General features: G+C 28.3%; 1 protein-coding gene across 2 annotated transcripts in view; it reads right to left on the minus strand.

The window, feature by feature from the left end:
• Positions 1-4,480: 4,480 nt before the first annotated feature.
• The window catches only part of LOC129965654 (ras-related protein Ral-A-like), a 50,858-nt gene continuing 27,527 nt past the window's right edge, over positions 4,481-27,811 (minus strand). For both annotated transcript variants that reach the window (XM_056079740.1, XM_056079739.1), the window contains 3 exons: positions 11,452-11,660; positions 7,291-7,465; positions 4,481-5,381 (listed from right to left, as the gene is read on the minus strand). In XM_056079740.1, the coding sequence (XP_055935715.1) occupies positions 5,274-5,381; positions 7,291-7,465; positions 11,452-11,660 (492 nt within the window). In that variant the 3' untranslated portion in view covers positions 4,481-5,273. The remainder of the gene's footprint in view (positions 5,382-7,290; positions 7,466-11,451; positions 11,661-27,811) is intronic.

The raw sequence follows: 27,811 nt of genomic DNA on the forward strand, positions 1-27,811 counted from the left end.
AACTGAATTTCGAATCCGTAGGGCCAGATTTTAACACCAGAAAACTGTGGTTACAGTGATGGTACAGATATCATTATGTACAAAAAACCCTGTATGGTACTGGAATAGATTCATCATTATTTGCAAACACCCGGCCATTATGGTTACAGAACTGACATAAACACATCATTATTTGCAATCACCACACCGTCGTGTTCATAGTACTGATATAAATACATCATTATATGAAAACACTAATAATAATTCATTATTTGAAACTGCCACGCACATTCTACAAAGAAAAGCAACGCTTAGTTAAGAGACAGCTCACATATAGACACTACAGAAACGTAATGTCTATACGCGACAAAGTTAAAGTGAATTAATTTAATCACCAGTTTACTTAAATATTGTATGCAATAGTTAAGTTATACACAATCTAATGGAGTTTTACATTTTAGCTTTTTTTATTCTTCAAGGATAATTCGGTAAACAACAACATGTTCTATTTCATTTCATTTGTAGCTGGGGGGGGATATCAAAGAAGATTTAAACTTACAGAATAAAACATTGTAATTTAATAAAATTTCGGGGTGGATTCCTTTCTTTTTATAACTTGTCAAATTGTAATCGTCAATATTGTCAATCGTCAATGTTGTATTGTAATCGTCAAAAATTCGAATTCCAGATTTTGATGACCTTCACATTTTAGACCTCCCCGAGTTAGAACAGAATATTTAAAAAAATAAAAATCTCCATTCGTATGTGACAAAGATAGCTCAAAAACACTTTCAGCTAGGCAGATGAAATTTGGTATAAGGTCATTGTACCAAAATTTGTAGATTTCTGTCAAATTTTCAGCTAAATCCACTCAAAGGTCTGTCCGAATTGAGTTAAAAAGGTAACTACACAACAAAGAGAGCTAGATGAATTTTATTTAGTACATAGATTTAAAATTTGTAGAGTAGACACCTATCAAACTTTGAGCCAAATCTAATGAGGGATTAACCCGTCTGCCGATCTGTACTTTCAGAAACATGTAAACGCGATAACGCAATGACTTAAATATGTCATGTGACTACTAGTGTAATTCTGTGTTAAAGTTTTGTTTCAAACGGTTAGGAAAAACGCGTCTATTTAAAAGTCAAATTCGGAAACTCCTTTCTTGGTGAATATTTGCTTCTTAAAATATAATTACTAGGCGAAGTTCAACAGTCTGTCCTACAGAGTTTTTAAAGTGATTTTTAGATTATGAATGACGCAATAGTATATAGCATACTAGCTTAAAAACATTATAATAATAAGATTTTTTGAAGAATTGCTGCTGACCTCATATCTGATTTTTTTCTGCTGAGCATGCGCAGACATTTTTTTTTCTTTCAAATGCGTATTTGAAGAATTTAACAAAAGCGCTGTCAGGAAATGTTAAACATGCTTTCATAGCGGATTTTTTTTTTCACAAGTCTCTAAATTACATAAAAAAAATGAAATAAAAACAAATAAAACTAGTGCGGTGTCCCCCTAAAACTTTCTTGCATACTTCCGAACAAAGCTGTTATAAAATTTGTGGATCTTGTGTAATGATGCAAGCATCACAGATGCTCAAATTTTTATTTTTAAAGTCCCACACACGAAATTTTTGTGCCTTTAATATAGTAAAAAAGAAAACAGAAGCATTATTTATTGACCGATAAAATAAAATTTTATAGTAGAATTACAATTTTAATAACAAAGTGATATACCAAATTTCATTTGTCTAAATCATTGCGTTTTGGAGTTACCACAATTACATCCATGCAATGGCCAACCTACTGAAGAATATGGTTCGAATTTGATATGATCATCCATTTTAGATGCTAAATTGTATACCAAATTTCCTCCACCTAGTTCTTTATATTTTGCATTTATCTCACTCACTTTTCTGACACAGACGAATTTTCTGGCATTCATTCAAAATTGGTTTGTAAATCATATACCAAATTTCATCTTTTTAAATAATTGAAAGCGTTTTCTAATTTTTTTTTGTATTTAGATAGATATAATTCCCGAAACTTGTTTTACAGATTTGAAAATGTAGAAATTCATCAAAATCTGGAGATCGAAAGTTATAACAATAAAAAGTATTTTCTTCTAGCAAATGAGAAGGTAAAAATTACTTAAAAATATTATGCTATAAAATTTTTCTTGTAAATAATTAGCAAATTTTGTATTTATTACCACTTTATTAACAACTCGTTATAAACGAGAATAAGAAATAAAAGAAAAATAATATTTATATTGCAGTCTAATATTTATATAATATCTAATTAAGATTAAAACTTATTAATATTTTCAATAATTAATATTTAGCAATTTAAGTAATTAGTTAAAACATGTTTATCAAAAATTCATATGAAGAATCAAGTTTAATTATTAATTTTTAACTAATTATTAAATTAAAAAATGAAAAAAGACAAAAAATTAAAATTATGCATCATAGCAGTATAAGAGTTGTTAATCTATGTTCACAGCATTCCAATGGGCCACCACTAATGATTAAGCCAAAATTGGAGTATGAAAAATACAGAATAATTCCAATTTCCTAATTAAACAAAGAACATATTGTCATGTACAAGAATTTAAACATTCATTTTGAATATTTTAAGAGCTCTCATGCCACTAGACAAAAATAATAATTTAATTAAGGTTTTTTTTTTCTTTAACAATGGCAATTTCTATTATTCGACACATAATTTCATGAGGTAATCATGCTATGTAGATTAATTAGAAGAAAGATTATGGTGCTAATGAAAACTAAAGAAAGTGGTCTCTCCGAAACTTTCTCGCATACTTCCTAATAAAGAGGCAACTCCCCAGCATAAAATTATAGACCTTAGACAAGGTCGTGAGCACAACGAATACTCAGATTTTTATTTTCAGAATCCCATACACGAGAATTTTGAGCTTTGTAGTGTAGTAAAGAATACAATCTGCATTTTGGGCACCTTTTTTTTGACCAACACAAATCAAAATTGTGCAAAGAATTGTACCTCCAAATTTTACGAAAAAACTTTCACAATTTTAAAGAAATGACAAATGGAAAACATTATTACAATTGGGTTAGTATTATGATCCAATAGAAAATTACAATAAAGAAATGTCTGACCCACATTATCTCATAATAGAAAATTCTAGGGAAGGGGGTGTTATCCTCTTTATCATACTTGATATCCAAAGAGAAGAGTCTCTCCTTGAATGATCAGTTATTTGATACTTTTTCTCACCATCATCTTGCCTATATGAACTAGATCAGATGATGAGAGTTTTGAGTGCTAAGAAATCTTGGAACCAATTTTTAAAATAAAAACGCCTTATGGATACTAAAATAGAACTAGTTCAAATAATGATTATTTGATTCAAATTAATCTTTTTACTCTTCTTCATACTCACTAAGAGAATAATTGCAACAAACTTGGTTTGCCTTCCATATTCTTTTTTTCTTCTAAACACAATGTTATTAAATCAGATTAATCGTGCTTTGCAGTTCACAAAACAACAGTTGCAGAAATGAGATTAAAGAATTCTTGACTAAGCGCTTTTTACAAATGTTCCATCTGCTTGCAATCATTTATCAAAGTTTTTGCAATTTTCAGTTATTACTTTACATGCATGAGATTGCACAGACCAACAGATGGTCAATTTTTGGATTTTCAAAATTTGATAAAAATTTATACAGCTAAACTATGAACCAAATTTGAACTAACAAAGTCATTGCATTTTTGAGATATCATATTTATATACAAGAGAAAGTAGATTGACAGATGGTCAACCTTTGGACAGATTTGATTAAAAATTTGACAAAAATCAATGTTTTAGATGTTAAATCTGTGTAAAAATTTTTATTCATCCAGCTTTTTTCGTGCCTGTTATAAAAGGAGCCATGGGAGACAACATTAGCATGTTAATACTGTTTTTTTAAGCCATGTCATGAAGGAGATATTTTTTTAAATCTTATTCTGGGTTTCATTTACCTTTTCAAAGCTACTGATACCACACAAGGGACATAAAAAAAATCACATTATGCCCTACACTTTTTTGTCACAAAACATATGCAAAAGGAGGCAAAGTTATACTGGATTCTTAGGTGACAAAATTATTTTTAATGACCTAAAAAATATTTTGTAATTAAACCAATTAAATACATCATAGTAAAAACAAAATTAAAATCAAAGTATTTTTAAGAACAAGAATTAAAAAAATAAAGCTTACTAATTTGACTTAACCATCCAGGCATATGCTATGTACACAAGCACAGGGTAAGTTTTCATATTTGATTTATCCTGAATGCTTATTATAATTTAAATCTTTTAATTCTACCGATATAATAAAAACATCTTTCAATATATAAAAATGCAGATCAATTTACTTGGAAAAAATCACAAAACTTTTATAATTTGAATGAAATTTTAAACATTTTATCTTTACAAGTGCTAAGAATCTGAATTGAAAAAAAAAAGTTCAATAAAATTATTTAGAAAATGTTTATTCAAGAAACAGAGAAAACCAAAACATATTACAATCAATGTATGCAGACATTAGATCAGCAAAATTTATGTACTGAAAAATCATATTTACATAACACAGAAATCAAAAGAAAAGGTTTTTACAATTCTTTCACACAGAAAAGATTGAAAGTACATTGTTCATGCAACATCATTTCAATGGCATATGGTTTACATCATTTCATGAACTATAAAAATGGCAACAAATATAATTAAAAACTTAACCAAGTTCACATACACAGCCTCTATAAAAATGCATCTGAGCTCTTTCAAAAATATGTAGTCATTAAAAACATTAACAATATTTAAAAAAATATTTCAATAAAAGGCTAAGTCAAATACCCAAAGGGTGAAAAAATTATTTTTAGTACGATTTACCAATACGAGAGAACACATAGAATAAAGAAGAAAACAAGAAAAATACATTGAGCAAAATAAATATTTGATACCGAAATATTTAAAATTTGATATAGTTTTTAAGATTGAGAGAAATAGGAAAGTACAAAAATGTTATTTTTTGAAGCTTATTTAATAGTACAAAATATTTATGTTTTATAAAATAACTTTTATAGAAAATTGGAGTCGAATAACAACAGAAGTGTCATATGAATGTCTTTAAATCTAAATGAAACATCTGGTTTAACCAGCCTAAAAGCAGCTATTGAGTGTTTTACAAACAAAAAATATATTTCGGGAGAGTGGCACATTTTATACTTCATGACAAAACTGGAATACTTCTAAAGTGCTTGTTGATTACAATATTGTGCATTTTTTAATTTTGCGAGTTTTCTTGGGACCGTTATTTACTTTACTTTCAACAACTTTCTGATTTCTGATTTCCCTCATGAGGTCGAAAAATACCTGAAAAGATAACATTTAAAATTTTCAGTTTTTTTAGATTAATAATGAACAAACATAATTTATTACAAACAAATATATAACAGAATATTTTTTGATGTCATTACATGAAAAATATAGAATGACTATATAAAAAAAATTCAGTTTTGAAAGCCAGTATTACTACAATCAACTTAAAGTGCCAATTGCAGCATTTTGTTCTTTGTCCTTAAGCCATCACTATCACGTAAATAAGCAGAAAACCTTTAACTAACAGATAAACTCATCACTCAGCATTATGCAACTTTAACAAATTCATCCCTCAATAGTAGGGAAAGTCAGTTCAGTCCCTGAAAACTCTGCCCCCCACTTGAAATTCAAAATTTGAATTCAATAAAAAATTTTCATTATAGTTATATGTTTTTATTAAATCAAAAACATAAATTTTCTATTAAAAAAACAAATAGAAAGTAGATTTTTGTTTTCATGTATACAAATGTAAAGCTTAGAATGTTAATAGTAAAAAAAAAAAAAAGCTATATTTTTGTCAATCAAAATTTAGATATTCTGGATTAACAAGAAAATTAATTTTTCACAAAATGAAGGTTTATTCTTGATGCTTCCATTTGCTTCTAGTCTATTTTCTAATAAATTTCTTGAAAAACCATAAAAATTCTTTAAAAACTGAATTACATCCTTTAGAACCTCTGATTTTTCATTTTCTGAAATTAAATCTATTTTTGAAGTAAAAGAAATCTAATTAAGAAAAAACTTTGAATTCGAAAGAATTTTGTTTAAAAAAAGAATTTATGATAGTGAACCTGCATAATGAAATTTACATTTCTCCCATACAAAAATGTAAAGCTAAAAATGTTAATTATTGATAAAAAAAAAAAAAAAACCCTCAAATTTAGTATGTCTTCCAGAATTTGTACATTTTTTTCCCCCTTTTTACTACAATGCACATTTTAAAATTTCCTACCCATTCTTTAAATTAATATCATTTATTATTTACACATTACAATATTGCTTTCTGAAATAGTGAAAAATTTATTTTGTGCACATAACTACATTCTGGTGTAAGTCATCGATTCCCTTCTACTTAGGAAATAGATGCGAGAAAATCTATCCACTTTTTCATACCATGCAATAATTCCTAGGATAGCAAGAATTCATATAGAAGGCACTTCTTGGTAGGATTTAAATGCTTAATACCAGAAAATTAGAGGCAATAGATAAACTGAAGGCTTTTTGTGAAGGATGAAATGCCACCAAGATAATAATTCATTTCAGAAATAATTGCATACTATTTTGATTAATAAAATTATTAAAAAATAAATGAATTTATAGTGTCATATCTTTAAAGATAGCTATATAAAGAATGACTGAAGAGCGAAATTTAATATGCTTTGAATACATAACTATAGAAAGTGACTTTTGAAAAACATAGTAGCATCAATGGAAACATTTATGAAAGATATTGCTTTGATGAGGAAAGTAGTAAAGTTCTTGGTTTGATGATATTGCAACCAATACTGGAGCCACTAATTGATTGACTTCATGGCTTTAAAATGCCTTAAAATTCCCAAGACAAACAGAGGTATGTTGCATTTAAATGGATTTTTTTCTCCGGAAAGTTATAGCCACCTTTGATAGTCCAGCTTTTGGACTTCCTTCCTTTACTGGTATAATTGAAAATTTTTTAAGCTGCCAAAATTTACCAATTATTGACATGATAAAATAGGTAATATTTTCCCAGGGGTTGATTTCAACAAACTGTTTAAGCCAATGTTTAAAGAATTAAGAAGAACAATTAATCAATCTGCAAAGGAAAAATTACAGATGTACTAATTTCTTTTTGCGCAAGTTGTTTGATTTACAAAAAAACTATTAGATCAACATAGAATGTATTTCTAAAACAGATGATTATTACCTTATCTACATTACTCTTAGTTTTTGCAGATGTTTCCACATAAGGTACATTCCATTGCCTTGCTCTGGATTCTGCTTCCTCTAAGGATACTTGTCTTTTTTCATCTAGGTCAGCCTTATTTCCAACTAATAAGAATGGGATATTATCATCACCTTTGACTCGCAGAATTTGTTCTCTATCAAAAAAAGAAAATACAAAAGTTTAATTTCACATTCTTCATATTTAACATCTGAAGATTGTAAGTATGTAAAAATACTTGTTTTAATATTTTTTTTTTTTATTTCAATATCAATCCTCTTCAAAAAATTGAGCCAGAAAAGTAATGCAATTTTAATATATACATTTAAATACCTCTTATGGAAAATACTGGTATCAAGGTTAGTAAGTAAAATTAAATGCTTTTTTTTTAATAAGAAAAATACATTTTTCTTGAGAAATTATGATAATTCAGTCAGGTAAACATAATTAATTGTTTAGTTAAATAAAAACAACCAAGTTAATATTTAAACTTCTGTATAGTGACACAATTTTGTATCAACAATTTTTTTTACACAGAAAGTCTTTTTATCATCTTAGTCAATATAGCAAGTGAAGTTATAATAGAATGGCTGAAATAATTTTACCACAGTGAAATTTGGCTAATTCAAAGTTGGTGAGATCATCATAAAAATTCATTCAATCCAAAACTTTAAATTAAGAAAAGCAGGATTACAAAAAATTGAATTTTGCACATTTGAAGTTACCATGAGATTTCTTTCTTTCTTTTTTTTTTTACAATATAAAGTTTATTTATGAAGAGATGAATTTTTAACCACAGTAGGCCATCCAAAATGTATTGATAAATTAAACTATCCAATATATTTTGAAAAAAGTAGACTCAGCTGCTGTAATATGGATGGTAGCAATTCAGAATCAAACATTTTGAATTTGAAATGTTCCCTGTTATTTTAAATTTCTGCAGTACTGGTTTAAAGCCAATTTTCACAGTTGCTAATCTTCTATGACCCAGAGTGTTTCTATTCATATTTGGTCAATTTTTTTCTTGATAAAATATACACTATATCCAAACAACATGTTTTCATATGATTAAAAAAAAAAAAAAAACACAAGAGAAAATAATATATTTTTTAAAATTAAAGATAGTAGTAAATAAGAATTTTGAATGTTTAGAATTGTACTAATACAGGATAAATAAAAACCAAAATGTAATAACTTTTAAAATAATAATTAATTAAAATTAACATTTACTGCTTTTTTTTTGTAAAGATGACAAAATTTTGATAACTTTTTTGAATGAATATACTTTACAGCAATGAAGTCCCCAAGTGAATTTATCTTTAAAAAATTCCCTTCCAAATACTAAGGTCATAAAATTCGCTTGTATTTAAGGAAATTCTGAAAATATTTTTGCAAATAATTTTTAAAACTTCAATACTAAAAAACTGAATTTACCAAAATTTTAATAAACAAATTTTACATTATCTTAATAGGTAATTCAAAATACCTAAGCAATCTGCCAATTTCTGTTATATCTAACCAAAATACATTTACTTCTAAACTATTTAAGAGAAAGTTGATAAATTTGAAAGTACTAATACACTGGGCATTTTCAGCACTTATTAAAAATTCAGTTTCCTGCTCTACTACAAAAAAAAACCTGTTTGATATAAAGATGTATAATTTAAAAGTTGTCATTAATATGTTTCGGTTAAACTTAAAATTAAACTTAAAGTCTCAGCCAATCATTAAGAAGTAATCATGGTATCAACCAGGAATCGCAACATACAGCATATACTATGATCTTATTGTTTTAAGATTTCAAATTCATAATAATTTTAATATTTAGTAAGTAAGACGGGGGAAAAAAATGTATAGAATTTTACGACATGTTCATGTTTAGAAACCACAGAAAATAGGCAAAGCATTCAAGTGCTATTAATAACTGGATAATATTTGGCAATACACAAGAAGTAACAAAATTTCATAAAATTAAACATTTAAATATGTATTGATTTCAACAAAAAATGCCAATTTTAATAAGAGTTTTGTCAATTTTAATAAGACACACACACACACAAAACATATCAGATGTACAGATGAAATTGAATGGATTATCTTATTAGTGAATCTTAAAATTAAAACCACTCATTGGAACTAAACCATTACTATTATTAAAAATGTAAATATAACATAATAAATGGATTTTAAGAGAAAAAACAATTCAAGCCAACTTTCTTCATTCAAATATCTTAAAGCCACTTTTGAAAATCAACAATTTTAAATTTAAACAAATAGTCATTCCATTAAACAATTCTCAAGGCATTAACAGCAAGAAAAAATTTACAAGGTGCAACATACTTTTTTTTTTTTTTTTTTTTGCAAAGGTATCTGGATGATATACATTCGCATATAATGTTTCTAATACTTTTAAAAACTGATGCACATAAGTACTATATCATTAATACTACTTACTTTAAAAAGTTAATTTCAAAACTGATTTTATAATATACAAAAACATCATCAAGATATATTTGAACTAAATATTAAAATACTTTAGTAAACTGTATCATTTTATAATAGGTACATCTGTTTCAATGCTATTTTTTTTATTTATATTTTTGATAGTACTGGAAAAATCTTCATTGATTCGTTCATAAGTAATTATCAACATATAAAAAATTTTGCAGTAAATATGGTAATTTTACCATTTTAAAAAATCTAAAATGATACTGTTTCACTGAGATAATGTTTTAAAAGATTTTCAAAATTATTTTTCATTATTCAAAGCTTGCAAATGAAAGAATAAATACAGTTTTAATGAAATTCAATAATAATTTACATTAGAGAAAATTGACAAAAGAGATAAGTGAATTACAAATAAAAATCCACAAACTATTTACCAATTAGGAATTATTATATCCAATATTATTTTAATACAACCACAGAAAAATTAATTTTATACAAATAAAAAATAATTTTGTTTATTCATACCATTGTAAAATTCTGGCTTTGAAAAAAAATAATAAAATAGAACAAGTTTTAAAAATAGTTTATAAAACATACTCTTGTTCCTGAACTGAAGATCAATATTTTATTTTAATTATTCTCTAAAATTCATTATTATAAATAACATGGATTTTAGAAACAATTTTTTCACAAATTCACTATTAGGTGATCTTAATTTTGTGTAGAATCAAAATGTAATTAAATAAATGGAATATCTGATAAATATATTTTGGAAATAACAAAATAGTATATTGGTATCTAGAACACACAAGCATAAAAAAAAAATCAAAAAATTCTAATGCATCAACAAGTGAGAGAAAAATGGATGACAAAATTTCAACTATTGTAACATGAAACAAGTTAAATAAAAGCAAGCAATAAGGATATTTATAAATTAGGGAACGATAATATAATCGTTTGTAACGTTGAGCAGAGTTTTAAAGAATCTTTGCCCCTTTTAAATGCATTTTCATTGGATGCGCAAATCTGAATTTCTATTTTGGCATTAGGCAACCTAAAGAGGGTTTTTTTTAAAAACATGTTTAAAGAGATAATTTATCACATGGTTATAAAGTTAAGCATAAAAAAATTAAGCGTGAGTGCAAACTTCAAATTTTATTTAAATCATTTCATATTGAATAATAACAAAACATAAATGACAGTAGGTCTGCGATTTTTATTAGTTATTTATGCTGATTCATTATATTCTTCCCTCACGGACTGCTACCACTTTTTTTTTAACATTGTTTTATTATTATTTATTTGGCATTGCATTTTTTTTTTTTTTTTTTTGTTAGTAGATCATTATTTGTTTCGATCCTTTTTTAGCGATTAGTTCCGATTTGAGTGTCCCTTAAATTTTCCGGATCTTTATTATTTACTTATAATGTTAATATATGCTTGCATCTAAGCTACAATTTTTTTTTTATTTCTTAAGCACTCTTCATGCGATTTCCTGCAATAAATCTGATAATAAGAATAATTAATGAGATATTATTAACAGGATAACAACCCATCCATGTGGGTACATCTAGTACCAATATTCATTTCACATACAAAAAAAAAAAATCCTTTTATATTAATGCAGATTTTTTCTTATTCAAAGAGAGATAAAGAAAGTACAATATGCACACACAGTAATGAAGACAACTTTACCTAAATTCAGAAGTAGCAGAGAAGCTGTCATGTTCTGTGATAGAAAACACACATAAGAAACCTTCTCCTGACCTGAAGTAGTTATCTCTGATGGCGGCATAATCTTCCTGGCCTGCAGTATCTAAAATGTCAATGCCTACTTCTTCACCATCTAATAATACTTTTTTACGATAGGAATCTGCTTTGGTGGGTTCATAGTCTTCTACAAACTTTAAAAAAGAAAAAAAAAAAAAAAAAAAATCATTGCAAATTTTTCACACAATATATATTATGCAACATTGACTAGAATTGATACTGTTAATTTAAGAACTATTGAAATTTATATAACTTCATTTGAATGTATTTACAATATTTATGAAAATTTATTAAACAACATTATCTTTTATATAGAAAAACATTAGAAGAAATCTGCAGCAATCAGTATACTAAATATATTTTGCCATCAAATGGAAGTTTTGTGATATAAAAAAATGTAGCTGAAGTTGCAACAAAAATAATTTTGACCTCTAAAGCACTTTTGTACCAATCTTAGTTTCCATTAATGTTTTTTTCAGAAATGCACAAAAAAAAAGCTTTGAATGATACACCAAAAATATTTATGACATACAAAACTATAGATATTTTGTAAAAGGCTTTCTTTATCTGTTATTGTTCTTGCGTTTTAAAAATTTGTCGCAAAAAAATTTTAGTCTCCAAATTGGTTAACTAACTACGAAACATAAATAGTAAATTAATTAATGATAAATGTTTTATAAATAAAATAACTAAAGATCGCTATTAAATGAGAAATATTCTATAAATTTTATAAGCTAATATTATAAATTTAGCCCTAGAATAAAATTTCTTCTAGAAACTAAAATATTTTAAAAACCAAACATATTCATTGTTCAAATATCGTAGAAATGATAGTGAAAAAACCAACGATAGTATAAAAGTGAACAAAAATATTCTTTCCTTTACACTCTTTAAACTTTCAACTGATTTTTAAGCCAAGTCTATAAATTTTGGATGATTTAATTCCTTGAAAGGTCGATACACAGAGACCACAGACAAAATAATATTTTTTGAATGTTCTAAATCCATTTTTCTATATATTACTTTATAAAAACATCTCTTCAATCTTGTATCCCATTCTTATTTTTTTGAAATAAAAGTCGACAGGCGCATGCGTAAAAATGAAGAAAGTTTCTGTTTTTAAAAACGGACAGTATGTTAGACGTGCAACAAACTGATTGAAATTATGTGGATTTGAATATGACTACTACGGAGGCAGAGAATCTTTTGACAATTGTTGACATAGTATCTAACGAAGAATAAAGAAAATTTTCTATATTTCAGAGAATTAAGATTGTAAAGAATATTAAAAAAATTCTTGTTTAAATCGGAGGTATAACAACTTCAATATATCACTTTCACTTTGATATTACATTAACAAAGGAATTAATATAAATATGTAACTCTGGATGTAAGCCAAGGAGAAATGAAAGCTCAATTTTCGAAACACGAAAATCAATCCGACGTAAAACTGTAACACAAGTTTGGAAAAAAAACCTAGTTTGAATTTTTTTTTTTTTTTTTTACATGGATATTGGGGAGACGGGGAAAAAAAAAAAAAAAAACGTAGGACGGAAGAATGTTTCCAGATATATGCTAATTATTAAAAAATACTCTCATGGGCATTTAACAGATAGAAGTATTTTAAACAATAAAGGCATGTGAACATTTGAGGCGACTTATTTATCTACACTGCGTAAAAAAAGTAGAAGGACACTTGATTTTGTAACAATAACCGAAAAATATTTTATTTTTACTAAAATTTTTTTATTAGAAACATTTAGCAAATATTTCAAAAATGCAATTTTAACATCAGAATTATGATGTTCAAACATAAAATATTAATGGCAACAAAATAGTTTCTCTTTTTTGAAACTTTGTAAAAAAAGTAGAAGGACAGCATTATAATGAATGAAAAAATGGGGACTTTAATAAGGAATGGTCTTCCCATTGGCCTTTATAAGTTCAAATATTCTGTTTGGAAGTGAATTGTATAGAGTTTGAATTTCAGTTTGACAAAAATTGTCCCACGAGTCATTCAATGCTTCTCGAAGCTGAGTTTGCGAATCAAATTGCCTTCCATCAGTATAAACTCGACGAACTAGTATTGCCCAGATGTTTTCCACTATATTAAGGTCAGGACTTTTGGCTGGCCATGGTAAAACATCCCCATTATTTGTTAGGAACCAATTTTTGACTCCAGTCGCGGTGTGAATGGAAGCTCCGTCTTGCTGAAACTTCCACTCTTCACCCCCCATGTCAGAGGCATAAGGAAGAAGCTCGGAATTCAGCACTTGAATGTAGTCTGTATGTTTTTGCCTACCATTTAAGAAAACCAGACTTGTCCTTCCTCCGTATCCAGCAGCCAACCAAACCATTAAACTCCCTCCTCCCATTTGTCGTGTTGAATAGTATTCGCCTTCAGTCCCCAGACAATGCCAGTAGTGCTGACATTCGTCTCGACCGTCTAAGTTAAATTTCTTTTCATCGGAAAATATCACAGAAGTCCATTCTGTAGTCCAGGACATGTGCTCCTTAACCCACACTAAAAGGTTATCAATGTGAGCTTGTTTCCACTTAGGATGATGTTTCCGTTTTTTGAAAATGAATTTTTTAGATCATTTAATATAGTTGTAAACTGTTTGTTTCGTCACAGGATTAAGTCCTGCTTGATTTCTTGCCTTTGAAACACTTCCTTTGCTCTTCTTCAGCATACGAGCAAGTTTTCTTTCATCACGTGGTGTTAACTTCTTCGATCTATCAGTCTTCTTTTTATTTCCATTTTTATAAGGATTTCTGATAAAGTTTGAAACTGTATTGGGACTCACCTGCAACAATCGAGCAATCTCTCTGACACCTTTACCATCATTTTGATATGCGGAAATTTGCCCCTTTTTGCAAATCGTTCAAAGGTATTCCTTTAGGCATTTCTGAGAACGGAGAAACAACGCAACTATTAAACAAATTAGATTTTTTTGACAGAAAAGGATAAACAAAGTACAAGATCACTATTTAAATAAAGAACAACTCACTAAATTAAATATATTGGCAAGTGTCCTTCTACTTTTTTTACGCATCGGAAATTATATATACTAATTTTCTTAATAATATTAGTGGTAGATGTTTAATTTTTGCCTAAAATGAAAACAAGGGTCATTAAACTAAATCTGCATAAATATCTGGTAGTTAGGAGAAAATAAGAGATATTAATTGGCAAAAAGGCACTGTCCTTCTACTTTTTTTACGCAGTGTATGAGAGAGTTTCTTAAAGCACTGATTCCGAAAACATTTACGGCTTCTTTCAGATTCTTCTATTACTTCAAAAAAGTGAGCAAAGTCATTTTGATTTCAATAAATTATTTTGAGTGAATCGAAACTTATTTCATCCACCAAGGCAAAGATTTGGCAAATAATTTTTCGCAAAGAACCATTTTTTAATACAGTTCTTTATATACCGCTAAATTTTATAATTTGATTTATGAAATATAGGATAGAGTTACGAATTTGGACTATCTAAGCGGGTTTTTTTTTTAAATACAGAGTTAGAAAAGTAATTTTAGTAATGACAATAAAAAGGACTTTCAAAATTTATTTATCTTCAAAAATACATTTAGATTTTTTTAAGAAACACACTTTAAAATAGGAATGAAAAAATAGCTTAAAAAACTGTGCCATCGATCAGCTAAGCAAAATGTTTGATCATATTGGTTGAATCGGATAGTTATATATACGAAACAAGATGAATATTAGATTTTTCAACTTCTAACAAGTTTTACTTCTAAATTTAATATTATATATACGAATAAATTGTGTTCCGACGCTGCATATAAGTCAGACGAATTTTAAGAATAAAGACATTTCTTCATGAAATAACTTTTATATCTCCAGAGGACATAATATAAATTTTACTCTAATACAAACTACAATCCGTTGTTTTCTTTTGCAAAATTTGGATAGTTAACAAGCGTAAAAACCAGTTACAATAGACCCTGTTTATACGGCTTAGTTCTGTAATAGCGGGGTAAATTTTTTGTCCGTAATTTTTTTTTTTTTTTTAAGTGAGAACTATACAAATAACTTCAACAACAAAGTTTAATTATTTCAAACTAGTCACCTTAGAATTGGCAGCTAAGCGTTAAATGCTAGCTAGTTCTAGTCTGGTCAGTTCGCATACGATTTTATGAATATCTACCATTCTTCAAAAATGTGACAGACCTTTTTTTTAAGATGGATCAAATGGATTACCCAGAAAGGCTCATTAACGTAGAAATGAAAAAATTTTCTTTAGAGAGATTTTTTCAAGAAGCCCTATTCTCATATTGTTCATAGCAATGACGTTACTGATAAATGATTTTTTTTAACAAATGAATTCCATGATTAAGAACAATTTTAATCCACGAGTTTTTTCTCAACGTTTAAAGCTTAGTCAAAGTGATTTTTTTTCTTTGTTTCCAGTTACCTTAAGCCTTAAAGAAGGCATTGAATATTCTGTTTTATTTAATGTTAACTATTGTTATTGAAACAGGCTACTGCATTAATAAAAAAATTCGTGCAAATCTTAACCTTCCAGCTACTTATTCCACCATTTCTCTGTGTTGGGAGATGGTGCATTTTCTGCTGCATACCGCGATTTTGATGGGTTAATACGTTTACGTCTTACAATAATAATAATTAAAAAAATGAACTACATTATGCAATTATCGTGTAGCATAAAATAATAACTGAATTTGTTTTAAAAATATCTGAACTTACTTTCAAACATTGCATCTAAAGAATGATTTTTAAAAAAAATCAGAAGCCACAGGGTCAAAGACAATGATATAAACAATGAGACAATGGGGCTTACAGAAAATGATGCTTGAAGACAACGAGGCCCCCAAAAAGTAAACAACGAGATAATTAATATAAGTTTCCTTTCTTTATAATGAGACAAATACTTTTCTTCGATTCACTAAATCGAAATTTTATTGTTTGTTTCTCCTTTTTATTTCAAAGAATGATAGAATATATATATATAAGAGAAAAAAAAAATCAAAGAACACATCCCTTCTTTTCTTTAACGGCCATCACAGAACAATAACGAACAATATCCGAGACCTACAACTCCATATATCGAACAAACATCATCAGAAATAAGGATAAAAGTATAATAGTAATGCAGTTCAAAATAAAACCTTTAAGACGATAGAGGAGCTAATAAGTAATAGATAACTTTACAAGGAAAGCTGTCACACGTCAGCTGTTTTCAAGTTTTATATCCAGGAAGATCTTTCGAAACAAAGAGCGTAATATTTTCATGAGGGCTTCTATCTTAACATCAGGGATGTTTGAAAATAAAGACAAAAATGCATGCCGTTGAAATTAATGATCATTTTTATATTAATAAACTTGCTAAATCATTGTATATACATTTACCTTCATTATGTTCACATTCATTCAGAAACACATACTTTGTCAAGACAACAGGCGAAGTATTTAAAATATACATAATCGAATCTCTATATATTGAAATTAACCTCTAAAGCTATAATGATGAGTCTGATAGGTACATTGAATTATTGAATCTATTGTGTTTAAATCTGCAATTACGTGAAAGCAAAATAAAGTGCAAATATCATTTTAAAAACTTCTGTAACCAAAGTGTAATTCTTTCTGTTATTATAAGGATTGAAATAATGTCTCAAATAGGATGCTAAAAGACTTAAAAAGGTCCCCCGGGGGGGGGGAACTCCGATATATGGAAATTTAAAGAGAGAGAAAGATAACAAAAAATTAAAATGTGTTTCTGTGCCAATACTTTTCTGACACGATATTTTTATCATTTTCAAAAGATAAACCTGATTTCGTTCTTCTGAGTCACCAAGACTATTAAGAATTCAATAATATCTTCAAGCCATAAATATACTTATCATTAGATCATATTAAATTATTCATTTCTCGTGCCACACCCTTGCTATCGAAACAAAAAGGAGATGTATTTTTTTTTCAAACGAACTATCGATTTTTACATTTGAAATTCATTTCCGATACCGTCTGACGCTCTCGTTTTAATCTCACACTGATGCATTCAGTTGAATTTTAAAATCTGATGCTTTCCGCCCATAGTTTTGTAAATTTTTAACTGTACGCAGATTGATCAAAAAGCGATAGTCGATTCAGTGTAGCAATGTTAAGCATACATGATAAATGATACTTTGTAGATTGAAGCATTAGTTCCTTGGAAATGTCATTCAATATGTGATTCATTTGCTACAAGAAGCTACGATGTAGACGATGACGCTAGGTCGGCACTGTATGGGAGTTGTTATACAAGCCCATTCCCAATGGCAAGTCTTCCGGACTGCCAGGTGTACGGCTTGCGATCTTGAATTATCTTAATGTAACCTGATGCGTTCTGCAAGTAAGTTTGTTTCCTTCAATAAATTCCAGCTGTATAAGAACGAAAAGTACTGTGGTAATGGTTCCATCGAATTCCATATTCGAGAAACCTTATGACTCATTTATTTGTATTCCCAAAGGATTGTTACTATTAATCTGTTGCATAACCTAGCAAGTCACGTTTTTTTTTTTTTTTTTTCCCCAAACATAGGGGTCAGACCCTTAATTTTAAACTGCAGTCGGACAGTTAGACTGCCAAGTTGACACTGAATCTCCAGTTTCCATACCGCACTGATAGAAGGACCTTGGACTCTCGATATTACATTCACTAAACCTACAATGAAATTGAGTTTCGTAAATTAAACTAATTCTTGAGATGATATCGTACCATTTGGCCAATTCTCCTCTTTGAGATTCATAATATCTCAAGAGGAGAATTGGCCAATATCTTATCTTATTCTTCCTAATTGCTGCATGCTGGTATCATGCTCCATGCAATCACTGCATGCTGACATAATAGAATATCAAACCGATCATTCATAGTAAATTAAGGGTTACAGGAAATAAATGTTATAATTCAATAAAATAATAATATATTCGAAAATTCATTATAAATTAGCCGTCAAAAACTAATTTAATGACATTATAAATGCAATTAAATTATCTACTTAAACTGAAGCTCAACTCGACAATAGGCGACAGACAAGTATTTGTATATAACTGAAGGGTTAAAGAAAGCAATAATCCAAAATTGCTAAAAATTGATTTTACGTCAATAAAAGCTTTATATAAGGGCGTAAATATAATATTTCATGATTTGAGGAAAGATGCAAAAAGAACATATTTTACATAGAAAATATATAAACACTGATACCTGATGATAATTTATCTTCAGACGATGATGCATCTATGAGTAAACTCCACCCTCTATGCTTAAAATAGAAACATTTTTCCTTCAAGGAAAAGAAAATTGAGCCATTTACTTAAACAATTTTAATCTCGAGGAACAATGTCCAAGACCAAAGGATCAGAACGGTCACGGTTAAGAACGCAAATGGAACGAACTCGAGAGTTTTGGTTATGCAGAGTTCCGCATTCTTATTGTTCAATTTTCCCGCTTACACAAGATGTTATGTAAATACCTCCTCGATGATCTGTGAAACGGTTTCTCCTTTAATTATTAGACATTACCAAAGAATACATCCAATTTAAAGTGCAAGCGCAACATGGTTTGGAATAAAGAAACGCACGGACCCAACTTCTAAACAGCTAAGAAAATTATTTAAAATGGTGTTGGAAGCAACATAATTCAATAGAAGAGATAAACATCAGAAAAAGAAAATTTTTCATTCATCTCTAAGTAACAGCCTCTCTTCATCTTCTGATGCAACATCTGTTTATTCTACAAATACAAAGGGAATGGATAACCAGGATATGACGAAGACAAATGATTATGAAAGGGAGAGTGGCGCCTTATTTTTTCCGAGTGTTTGTTAATAATTAGGGAAGCATTAATGTTAAGTTAATAAATGTTAAAATAATTAAAAAGTAAATGATGATTAGCCATCATCATAAAAAAGCTAATTCTTGTAAAATTAATTTTTTTAAAAGCTATATCTGATAATATATACTTACATGGTCAAAGAAGATAGCATGCAAAAGTTTTTTTTAAAATTAAAAATAATAAGTGCATGTTCCATTTTCTTGCATACATTCAAAGTCAAGCCGTGTTTCTTATCCTTCTGACTGCGCAATTTTTAAAAATTCCTATTTAGAAGCGATGTTAGAAAATAAGCTCAAATATTTTTCAAACAGAGTGAGCTGATACCATATGTTACACGATAATAATATGATATCTGTAATCTTAAAAATAAACACGCTAAACCGCGAAAAACGCGAGATGCAATAGAAAATGGACTGACTGCCAACCCGCGGAAATCGTGGGATACGCAGCTGGAGAATTAATAGGCTAAATAGAATTGAGTACTCAAAAGGAACTTTTCCTTTTTGTCAATTCGACTGACAGTATGTTATAAATCTATAACAATGATATTACGGATACCAATCAAATTTCATTTATCTAGCTTATTGCTTCGTTAAACTATCGGTGATTATAAACATGGAATAGGCAGATGGACAAGAGAGTAAAACTATGGATAATTTGGATTTAAACTTTGATACATTTCTACAATTTTTTAGATAAAATTATGAACCAAAATTCATCTATCTCACTGACTTTTTCAATTATTCACCTATGTGGAAAACCCGTGAATGAATTTAATCCAAAATTTGCCAGATACCAAATATCAAATTTATCCAGTCATTGCATTTTTGAATTATTGCTGTAAAAAAGTTCCACAAATGTCTTCCCCATATTCAGAAAGATCTTAAATATATTGTTAAGCCTTCTCTACTATGTATTCGGTAAGCCAGAATGTAAAAAGGTGTTTTAATAGATGACGATGGAATAATTCCAATAAAATCTCTACTAATAAATCAATTCATCTAGAGCTAACAAATATGGGACATAACATATTTTGGATAAGAATGTGCATCTCAGAGCAATTTTTTTTTTTTTTGAAATTTTTTTTCAAAATTTTAACGTTTTTCCGATTTCCGAAAATACTCAAAAATAATTTTACACCCATTTAAATTTTTTTTAATTGTTTCTGATAATGAATTAATGATATTTATTTAATATTCGTTCAAATTTTTTCTGAATGTTGGCTGTTGTATTATTTTTAAACAATAGATTATATCGAACTGTAAAAAGCTAAGGAAGAAGAATCCTATTTAATATCTGTGCAGCAAATGAAAAATGTGAAATGACAGTAAAGCGACAGTCAGAAGATAGATGAACTAGATAATTATGTTTTTAATAGCGCTTTGATGTCTATTAATAATTGCATCCGAAAAATTCATGTACACAATGACGGGAACATATGTAAGATTATGTAAATAACGCGGTTCTAAGTGCTTGCATAGTTTATTAGTGAAATCATGAAGTTATATCTAACGATTTTAATAGAAATTAAATAAAATGCATATCCTTGGCGAACCAGATGCCAAAGACTATTAATAAAATTCAGAATTGTCTTACCTGAAAAAGGTTAGACAATATTAAAAAAATTAAAAGAAATTTCAAATTAGAATATATAACATTCTTTTATCAAATACTTCCCAACTCATTTATTTCAATTCTATATGTGATTTACATTTTGAGAAAATTGCAAGAATTAAATGATAGCACAACTCATTTCATGTTTTACAATTTTCATCAATGCAAATGAGGGAGAGTGGTGCTCATTAAAAATGCAGCGCCACACGTGCAGCACTACTCTTAACAGCACATATTCCACCTCATTTTATATTTTGAATCAAGTTTCGAAAATCACAGAGACAATTCTTATCAGATTTTATTATGAGTTCTAACACGTTGCGATAATGTTATCTGATGTATGAACTGAATAAAATCAGGTTGGATAATGAATCCTGCATGAGTAGCATCTTTTTTTATTTCTTTTGGTGATATATAATCAATTCTAAAATTCAATAGGAAAATACAGAGAAGATTTTATCATTCTAAAACTATTTAACTTTTTTTAAAGAAAAAAAAATATATTAAAATTTTACGTAAAATTATTCATGAATATTTGTAATTTTACTTTCACGAACAAGAAATATACGAAAAAGAAAGTAGTGTAATCATTTAAAATTCAACCGGGAGATTTTGATGAATCTTCAAGTTTCACATCTCCACTAGTTCGGAAAAAAAAAAAAAAAGTTTTGTATTTGTCTGCCCATGAGTATGTGAATATATTAGCACAAATATACAACGAATAAAACGTATGAGATTTAGTACGTAGCCTTTAAATTAAACTGTATTAAATTTAGATCTACACACATGGACGCTACAGCAAATATAAACACTATAACAAAGAACACATTTTCCTTGCTTTTTAGTAGATGGAATTTGATATCCTTTTTCTCACTAAAACGGCGGGTAGATATCAAATTAATCTATATGTTGGATAGGTATTTTTCCATTGCTCGCTCCTTTTTTTTCCAGCATGAAATAAAAATAAACAAAACGATATTTTTACAAAAACTCACGCTAATGAAAATATGTACATTTTATGTGTTGCATTGGTTTTCTTGGGCATTAAGGCACCTCTTTAAGAGTTATATTAAATAAATTTGTGAAAAAAATATCGTGTCTGAAATTAAAGACGAATTTTTAAAGCACGTGATGAAAACAGCAAAGTCAGCAAACAAGCTTTTAAACTGTAAGGTGTACAGTTTAAACTGTAAGTTTCTGAAGTTATTTCTTTGTCTATTTTCACGATGTTGAAGATGTCTATTTTAATAAAATTTTCTTTTCATGCCAATTGAAAATTTCTACAATGGTTTATATTACAAAGACAATTATTTCTCATCGTAAGATTACGCGATATTCTTTTAAGAAAGCTTAGGAAAATGTCAAAGAACTTTTGGTTTGCAATAATTGAGAAAGAGCATCAATATTTATTAACCTGTTAACCGGCACGAAGAAATGTTTTCATACCAGGAAGACATCTCCAAAGGACAATGTGATTATTTTTTTTTTCACCACGGAAATTATCAATATGATCTGAATTGCATTATATTTTACGTCATTTTTAACTATTAAAACTTAACGTGGCTATATGGAAACATTTCAAATTAACACAGTTTAGTTTAACACGCCAATATAATAATTAAAAAAAAAATACATGTTGTACATTTTATCGTAAGCATATGAATATTTTACCTTTAAATGATACCGTAATTTGCCTTTTGTTTTTTAAGTAACCGATTCTACTCCTTTTCTCCCCCCCCCCCTTCAAAATATGGCTAACAGTGATCTTGAAGAAAATATTTACGAATCGCTCGAGAGTGACGACACATCCCGCCTCATTCTTCATGAGGAAACGACCAGGAGGCAAAAATTGTGTTATTCAAAATATTTGAAGAAATAATCGAAATTTTGGCGTTCCAATATAATATTAGTTCATGTATGCCTCATTATTTCAGGAAGAATCATAAACCAAATAATTATTTCGATTTATTTAATTATCTTTTTGTAATCGGCAATATTTAATTGGTATATTTTACAAATAGACCATAATATATTTTGCCAAAATAAATAATCGACAAGTGAAAGGCGATTTTCTATGATTATTCTGTTTAAATAATTGCTCACTGAAAAAAGTTCTCATTGAGTTTTAAAAGTTAATTTCCCGATTAACAGGTAAATATGTAAGAAAATGTGGACGCATACCAGGCGTCAAAAATAGTTCTCTTTACGATAAGTATATAATAATTCATAGACATTTCATGCCTGAAAATCAAGGCTAACAGACAATCTAAAGTGCAAGGTTTCTTTCAAAACGGTTTTAAAAGACAAATATTTAATATGCTTATTTGAATACTAAGGTAATGACCTTATTTTTCAAAGGTATTTATTAAAAGAACAAAAGGGAAAGAAATAATAGAAATCCAAATAAGGAAAGTCCAGAAAGAATCTGGAAGCCAACTCGTTCTAATTACTTTTGAAAAAAGTCTACAAGGTAATGAATTCGAAAAATTTCTCGAGGTCACGCATTGGAAGTTGACGAATCGAGTGAGTAAGTAAAATTCCGATGGATATGAAGCATCCACTGGTTCATGAATTTATTCATTAAAAGAGACAGAAAACATCCAGGAAAAGAATCACTCCCAACAGGTGAGTTTTTTCCGTATCCTCTTAAAAGATTGGGGATTTGGACGAAATCGGCGTTCAGGCGTTCTTACAGTTCATTAACCTGGTCGAAAATCACAATGGTTGGTGTTTGCGTGGGTGTATTTTGGCGGAAGATGAAAAGAAACAGTCAGAATTCGAATTTAGGATTACTGGTAAATTCAAAGAATCCCCTTCATAGCCTTCAGGATTTTAGCTTGGTTTTGAGCAAAACAGCGCCGAACATCTCAATTTTGTTATCGTTATAGTTTTGATTTTGAAGGACTGTACGTGTATTTTGACAAATCAGGTTATTCGAATTCAGGATTATCAATTATAAAAAAATGGTCGTTTAGTTTTTAAAATTCGAAAATTTCACGGATGCTTCTTTTTTTGAGCAACAAATGTTTAAATCATAATGTATCGATTTATATATTAAATACCACATAGTTAAAAGAAAATTTAGTATGGCTGTTTTTACATTCAGCTACTCACATTTTTTTTTTAAAGATTCGTATAAACAAGCCGATTTAATTAACAGTTTTCAAATTAATTGGACTCATGTTATACTTGGTTCACTTAACAAAAGTTACTTACCGTTTCTTTCCTTTTCTCTTTTTTTCGTAATTATACAACTTCTACTTGCAAAAATGCATCAATTCACTAATTGAGAAAAACGAATACGAAAAAGCGCAACTCCTATAAAGGTTAAATGAGCTATTAGGAGTAAGAGCCTCTCTGGCACTGTAACCGAGTAGGAAATTTATCGTTTGGCATGACTGAAAGTAATGACTGCGAGACATCGCCACGAGACTTATTCAATTGGTGCCGCAAACAAGCAACAACTAAAGCGTAAGAGCACGTGAAAAATATTATGACAGACAATGACTCAAAATTAGAGGTACGGGTAAGGCGTAGTGGTGGGAATGCAAATCCTTGACCAGCATGTAAATGTATAATCATCAGGTATGCCACAACAAACAAATGCACTTGAAATAACGAGAAACAGAAGAGTCATGGATTCAAATAAAGTACTTTTTTGTAGTTAGAACGTGAAAAAATATTGCACATCCCTCAGCAACAGAAAAGAACAAAATGGAATCGTCACATTTTTCAATAAAAGTTATACGAGTAGAATATGCTTTCTTGTTAAAATACAATAAAAGGAAAACTGCGCAATGTGAGTATATTGTTCGAAAATTGTAAACTGCTTTTTTGAGCAAATTTATCTAAAAAGCTCAATATTTCAAATAAAATAATTTTTAAAAAATTCAGAAGATAAAATCATAATTTCTTAAAATATTGTTGTTTTACAACAGCTACGTTTGAAAAATGCATAATATATAAAAATGTAACAACTATCTCGTAATCTCATGAAAAAAACCACGTTCAAAGTATACAAAAATGGAAGATTTTTACTAAAACAAAATCATAAATCTGAACTATAAGTTAAAAGGAATCAAATGTTACTAAGACTCGTATCTGCATAACACAGGAATTAAATGAATAGCTTATGCAGTTAAGAAAAATTCATAAAATATTATATTATTAAATATAATATTTGATTAAGGGGACAGTGGACTTTGAAATAAGCAAAAATGAACAGGAACATGAAATTTTATTTTTATTGTTTCATCACCAAAATATGTTTATATTCAACTAAAAGAGTGTTATAAAATGTATTCTTCAATAAAATATATATATTTGAAAGGGTCAAGAGAAAAAAAAAAGTATATCTACATGACTTTTCTCAAAATTATATTCTAATTAGATTTAAATATCTTTGAAACGTTCCAGGCGTCTTAATTTTCGAAGAATTTAAATAAAATCGACCAAGATTTCGATCAAACATTAAAAGAAAATGGAATATGCATTTTATGTTTCGAGATGTTTTTATAGCTCGTTAAAAGTCCATTTTAGTTCAGAAAAGCATAAAACTCCTATGAAAATTCAGTAAGTGTGCATAAAAATATTTCTAAAAAATTAGCATTTAATTGGAATTACAAAATCATGCGTAGTTTTGTTCCTAATAAATTTACATTCGGTAATAAGGAAAAACTAAAAATTAAATCACCTGGATTATTTTGAAATTTTTAAAAATTATACATTTTTTAATTTTTTAAAAAACTAATATATATTGTTTTAAAACGTTTTTTTTAAAAAAGAAATTCGACTTATTTATATTTTTAATAGATATGCATAAAAATTTCATAACGCTGACTGAATAATTCCCAAAAGTTTCTAATGAAGTCAACCGTCCCCTTAAGCAAGATTAATATGGTATACGTTAGAACTAAGGTTTAAGTATGGTATAAGTTTTCCTTAAATTATTCTACAAAAACTTTGTTTTTTAATTTAATTATGATGGTAATGAATTTTCTCACGCTCTATAAAAGGCAAGCTTCCAGTATTTGTTACGTGAAATTCAGAAATGTAAATCTCAAATGCAGAAACGCAGCACGAATGCGAATATTTCCATTCGTAGAAATATTGCGATCACATTAAAAGGCTTATTAAACACATGCATTTTAGACCGCGCATCTCCCCATTTTTTTTAAAATTCAGTTTCTTTTACTGCCCCATTTGTTGGAAAGTTATTTTGAATAACAGTAAATGCATTTAGCATTTTCTTCTTCGAGGGAACTCAGGCGTTGCACATTTAGCGTTATGTGTTTTGGTTTAAAAAAAAAAGGCTACGTAAAAATGAGATAATTCGACGATCTTTTTAGATAAAGTTAGATAAAGACATTTTCTAAATCAAAATCTTACAATTTCATTCTCATTGTAAAAAACAGAAATACTCTACACAATCATTTCATATTTATTATGACAAGGAAAGATTCTGAATCACTGCATTATGAATAATTCAGGATTTCCATGGAATAAGCTCAAGTTCCTATTTTCCATATTTCAGAGTCACGAATAAATAGAAAGAATAAGAATTTATGACATTTATTCAAAGAGCGAAGCTTCATAAATCGATATCTTTGAGGTTTGCAAAAACAGAACAGTTAATATATTCAAAGACAGTATAGAGAAAGGACAAAATGAAATAAAAATTTGAAAAAGAATAAAGCCCTAATTAAAAAAAATGTTAGAGATTTATAGAAATGGAAGCATTTTAATGGAGATTATAAATTAGAATCTTATAACATTCATGTTAAAAACAACAAAAATATGAAGTATAAAATACTCTTTACAACTTACCCCATCATTTTCCTAAGAAACAAAATATTAATTGTAGTTTTTACACTACTTAATAAAATAATGCCTTTAAACATGATACAAAACCATTGATCAAAAATCAACATAACTTTTAAAATGCAAATGAAATAAATTTATTTCGAATATTTATCTTTTACTGGGCGGTAATTCTTTTTTTTTTTTTTTTTTCATTTGGTAATTATTATGGACGAATAATGTTTAGCATAACATAAACTTATTCAGTCCGCTGAGCAATTAACTATTTTATTCCATTTTTGCTTAGAAGTGGATTTTACATATAAATTTTCTTAAAATACCAAGGGAAATATATCTAAGTTTTAATCATGTGGCAAAAAGTTCGGTTTATTTAATTAAAAAAATCATTATTAGATCAAAACAACAAGTCGATTAAAGGATAAATTGCATTTCATAGACGCAACAAGCAGACAGGTGTTGGGGGGGGGGGGAAGGGAATCCATGCAAAAGTGTGAGTAAGTTGAAAGATGAATAAGCATTATTTCTGGATCAAAACCAAAGACTTTAAAAATGAAATTCTCAGAACTTTTGACGTCAGATTCTCCAAGAATTCGCCAAATAGCAGTTTAAGCAATTAGCAAAATAGAATCGTAATTTTTTTAAATCACATAATTAAACTATCCCATAAGGATATACCCATTTTGAATCCACGAATGCATTCATTAAACTTTGACATTCAAGCAACAGCACTACACAAATAATTCCACACCCAAATAGACTAGTTTTAATAAATTGTTTTAGCATCTAATTAACTATAAAGCAAAGCAAATATAAAAGGCCATAAAAGAAGCAAATGATAATATAAAAGATAAAAAAAAAGCAAATACAGCATTTCCCGTTATATTTCGAAAAAATGATTTTATGTCATTTTTACAGTTTACAGAAAGAGAGAAATGAATTTATTTTAACTTTAAATTTAATAAAATGATTTTAGAAACATATTTATTAATA

This window comes from Argiope bruennichi, chromosome 4, assembly GCF_947563725.1.
Source record: "Argiope bruennichi chromosome 4, qqArgBrue1.1, whole genome shotgun sequence".
Lineage (NCBI taxonomy): Eukaryota > Metazoa > Arthropoda > Arachnida > Araneae > Araneidae > Argiope > Argiope bruennichi.